At 56.0% G+C, this 4,099-nt stretch overlaps 1 protein-coding gene across 1 annotated transcript; it reads left to right on the plus strand.

Annotated features, from left to right (window-relative positions):
- On the plus strand, positions 1-3,977 carry LOC126996029 (uncharacterized). Its single transcript, XM_050856022.1, has 2 exons — positions 1-597; positions 1,759-3,977. Exon 2 carries the CDS (start codon positions 1,779-1,781, stop codon positions 3,960-3,962), a length of 2,184 nt encoding a protein of 727 aa, XP_050711979.1. The 5' UTR covers positions 1-597; positions 1,759-1,778; the 3' UTR covers positions 3,963-3,977.
- Positions 3,978-4,099: the final 122 nt, after the last annotated feature.

The raw sequence follows: 4,099 nt of genomic DNA on the forward strand, positions 1-4,099 counted from the left end.
CACTTTCCTCCTTCATTTCCACCTCACATCTCTCTCGCATCTTGATCTTTCTCTCCATTTTCACCTTTCGTCTTTCGCACTTTGATCTTTTTCTCCTCCACTAGAAATCCCTCCTCTTCCACTTGCATCTTACGCCTCTCTCGGACACCTCCATATCTTTCCTCTCCAGTCCCTCCACCCACAATTCCACCTTACGTCTCTCGCCTCTCCACCTCCTCCCACACCTCCATCTCATTTTTCACCACCCACAATCCCTCCTTCATCTCCACTTCACTTCTCTCTCGCACCTCCATCCTTCTCCTCCTCCTCCTCCTCCAGCCACCTCCCACCCGTCCACCCCGCCAGCTTTCCCTCCCACTCCCAGATCCCGGTGGCTGTGGGGCCCAAGACTGGCTGACTGTGGTTTCTGGGGTTAGTTTGCTACTCACTACCCATGAACAAAGACAAGGGGCCACATCTCCTGCTCTCTTAGTGTGTCACATCTCTTCCACCACCCACTGATTGATATTCGCTGCCCATATTGAACATTGACCTTGACCTCGATTGCACGCCTCCTCCTCCATCTCCTTCTTCTCTTCCTTCAGTGAGTGAGTTTCGGTAAGTAGCTAAGTGGTTTGTTTCCTTGGGGTGCCGTATATGCAAATTGGTATACTATTGTTTTGTTTCGCTTTCGTTTTTATCTTCTTTTAATTGTTGAGGTTTGTTTAGAGTTCGGTAATTGGTTTGTTTTGCATGATTTCAGCGTATACGTGTTAGATTATTTTTTGTTATTAATTCTATGTGTGTGTGTGTGTGTGTGTGTGTGTGTGTGTGTGTGTGTGTGTGTGTGTGTGTGTGTGTGTGTCTTTAGTTAGTGGTTAGTTTGTGTTTAGGTCTGTTTTTCTTTATCTAAGCATGGATTTATTTTCTATTATTTTTCTGTGAGTGTGTTTATCTAATTAATTTCGCGTTTTTCTGTCTCCATATGTATTTTTTTTTATCTAATTTAGTATCAATATTACGTGTGTGTGTGTGTGTGTGTGTGTGTGTGTGTGTGTGTGTGTTGAGAGAAGAGTGCATTAGGGGTCGCCATGTCACTATACGCAAACGTCATATCATTAAACGTCGAAGAAAAATAAACATATGCAAACACACACTTCCGTATAACTTCTATCGGAGTGACCAGAGGAAAGAAAACAGGGAAAAAAGTGAGCACACAGAAAGTATACCTCCGTCTGGTAACATGTAATTCAGGTTAATGAGACGAGGAAAGTGCTGAGAAAATCCAGAAAACGACGAGGAAATAACAACTGAAATCCGTCGTCAGAGAGAGAGAGAGAGAGAGAGAGAGAGAGAGAGAGAGAGAGAGAGAGAGAGAGAGAGAGAGAGAGAGAGAGAGAGAGAGAGAGAGAGAGGCCTGAGGGAGATAACTGCTCCTCACAAAAATTTCTCCTCCCGAAGCTCCAATCTGACCCACTGCCTCCTCTCACTCTCCTCCGAGGCTGTCCCGCGGAAGGACTGAAGGAGGGCGAGGGTACTTTTATGACCCCTCTCTCTCTCTCTCTCTCTCTCTCTTTCTATTAGTTGTCTTTGCCGATTTCTAAAACTTTGCACAGGTGCTATTCTTCATTATCTGCCTGAAGAAGCGGGAGGTGGTGCGGGGGGGGGGGGGGGGCATGGGGGGGAGGGTAGATTGAATGCAGTGATGCTCTAATAACACTCTCTCTCTCTCTCTCTCTCTCTCTCTCTCTCTCTCTCTCTCTCTCTCTCTCTCTCCAGCCTCTCCACGCCCCGTCAGGATGGCCGGGGCGTGGCTGCCGTTGCTGCTGTGCGTGGTCGTAGCAGGAGCAGCAGAAGCAGGAGGAACAGGAGGATCAGCAGAACCAGCAGGAGCAAGCAGTGGCAGAGCAGGAAAATCAAAGAAAACGGAGATGCAAGATAACAAAAGGGGACGCTTGCTTAATGAGGATGAGCATTCGTTTGTAAACTACGGGAACTCAGTGGTCATTGGCCCCGCCCCACCCCGCCCCGAAGATACCCCGCCGCACACGAGAGCTAATTCGAAGTTTACGTCCAGCGAGCCCCCTACGTCACCCCCGCCGAAGGGACCGCCCAAAACACACATCTTCAGGACTTCGATCTCCTCCCCTTCGGCACCTCAAACAGACATGGCGGACATCCTCACCAACCTGCAGATCCTGAACATCCTCACGACGCAGGATTCATTTCCAAGACACCTCAAAAACGTCCAGCTAGGGGTGAGGAACGAGGGGTTGAGGCCACCGGAAGGGCAGATGGCTGGTGTGTATAATATCGCGGCGCGCAACACTATTCTCACAGGGCAACATCCCGCTTCGATGCTTCACCAGCTGCTCCTCAACCCCGCCCCTGACCCTGCCGGACCCAACCTCGCCTCCCCCTTCGAGCTGCCCCCCCTCCACACCCGTCCACTGCAGAATGAGTCCAATGGTTCAGTCTACTTCCCCGGCCTCGTCGACCCTCCAGACGTCACTCCAAACCCCACCCACTCCTTCCCAATCCCCACCCATTTCACTTCAAATCCCGCCCACTCCTTTCCAAGCTATGACCAACCCACTCCAAAGCCCGCCCATCCAGTCGTGACCCCCGTTCTGACCACTCCAAGCCCCCCTGCCCACTCCACCACTACTCCCACTAAGTCCTCGCCTGAAACCGTCCATTTCATCCTCGGTCCTGTCCCCATCCACTCCATCCCTAGCCCTTCTCACTCCTTCTTTGACGGTCCCCACTCCAACCCTACGCTCGCCCATCCTCCTAACTCCCCTCACTTTCCCATCGGTAACGCCCACTCCAGCCTATACCCCGCCCACTCCACCTTCAGACCCACGCCTTCAACCCCTAGCCCTACCCACACCCTTCCTTACCTCACCGTTACCCCTCCCCTCCCAACAACCAGCCCCGCTCCTCCTTCCCTGGGCGCGGCACCCCCCACGAGCAGCAGCCTGCTCCCCGTGGTTCCCCCGCCCGGCCTGGACTTGAGCCAAATCGTCAGCCAGCTGGCAGAGGCTAACATGGCCGGTCCCGCCCCTACCCCTGCCCTGCCCTCCCTCGGCCAGCTGACTGCACTCAGCCAGTACCTTCGGTGGCTCAAGGAGTTACACCAGGAACAGATGCAGCAGCTACAGCAGCAGCAGCAGCAGCAGGAGCAACAGGTGGAGTTGGATCTGGGGCCTGCTATCACCGAGGAGATGATCCTGGCCAGCCTTCTACACACCCACCACGTCCAGGAGGCTGACCAGGGCCCCCTGCCTCCCTCTATCGAAGCCCCCTATGTGCCTGCCCTGCACGGCCCCTTCAATGCAGAGCCCCCGGCCCCGCCGACCCCAGTCATGCCTCCAGCCCCGCCAAACTCCTTAGTGGATTTAATACCGCCGGATTATTTACTGACCCAGACTGACAACGGAAGTGTGGGAGGGGGAGGGGGAGGGGGAGGAAGCCTGCAGGATCTTTCGGTGCCCCAGGCTGACGCCGTGGGAGGTGGGGGAGGCCTGCAGGAGTGCGTCAAGAGCGGTGGCTGTGCCCTGCTGGCTGCCGGAACGCTGGCCGCGTTGCTCACTGGGGCACTCACCGTGCCCTTCATTTTTCCGGTCGCTGCTGCTGTCGGACTGGGCCGCCGCCGCCGGTCCTTAGAGAGTGAGGGCAGCGGCGTCGTGCTGGAGTACCTAAGGCAGAACCGCGGCGCCCTGCTTGCGGCGGGCATGGCACGGGTGGAGGCCGAGGTTGGGCGGTCCTTGGACCCCGCCCTGAGGCAGACACTGGAACAGAGCGACCCCCGGCACCTTCTGCCCTTACTGAGACACGCCCTCGCCGGCCGTGGCCCCCGCTCCTCGGGGCTCCTCAGGCAGATATGCGAGGCGGCGGCCTCTCCGGGGATGCCGCCCTCTATGCCCACGGTGGTCACGGCCCAGCACTGCCTCCTGCTGGCCGCCGCGGCTCACCTCTGACACCCTCACCCAAGATCTATATAATCTTGCCCTCACCCACCCGCCCCTGCCAGACACGCCCGCACCCTGACGCCAGCAGCTCGCAGCCCGGGAGCCCCCCCCCCCCCCCAACGCCACAAGGTTACTGACACAAGGAG

The sequence above is a fragment of the Eriocheir sinensis genome, chromosome 9 (genome assembly GCF_024679095.1).
Source record: "Eriocheir sinensis breed Jianghai 21 chromosome 9, ASM2467909v1, whole genome shotgun sequence".
In the NCBI taxonomy this organism is placed as follows: Eukaryota; Metazoa; Arthropoda; class Malacostraca; order Decapoda; family Varunidae; genus Eriocheir; species Eriocheir sinensis.

Bases quoted from the DNA above. Each gene is read 5' to 3' on its own strand.
- LOC126996029 (XM_050856022.1), top strand. From the start codon at position 1,779: ATGGCCGGGGCGTGGCTGCCGTTGCTGCTGTGCGTGGTCGTAGCAGGA.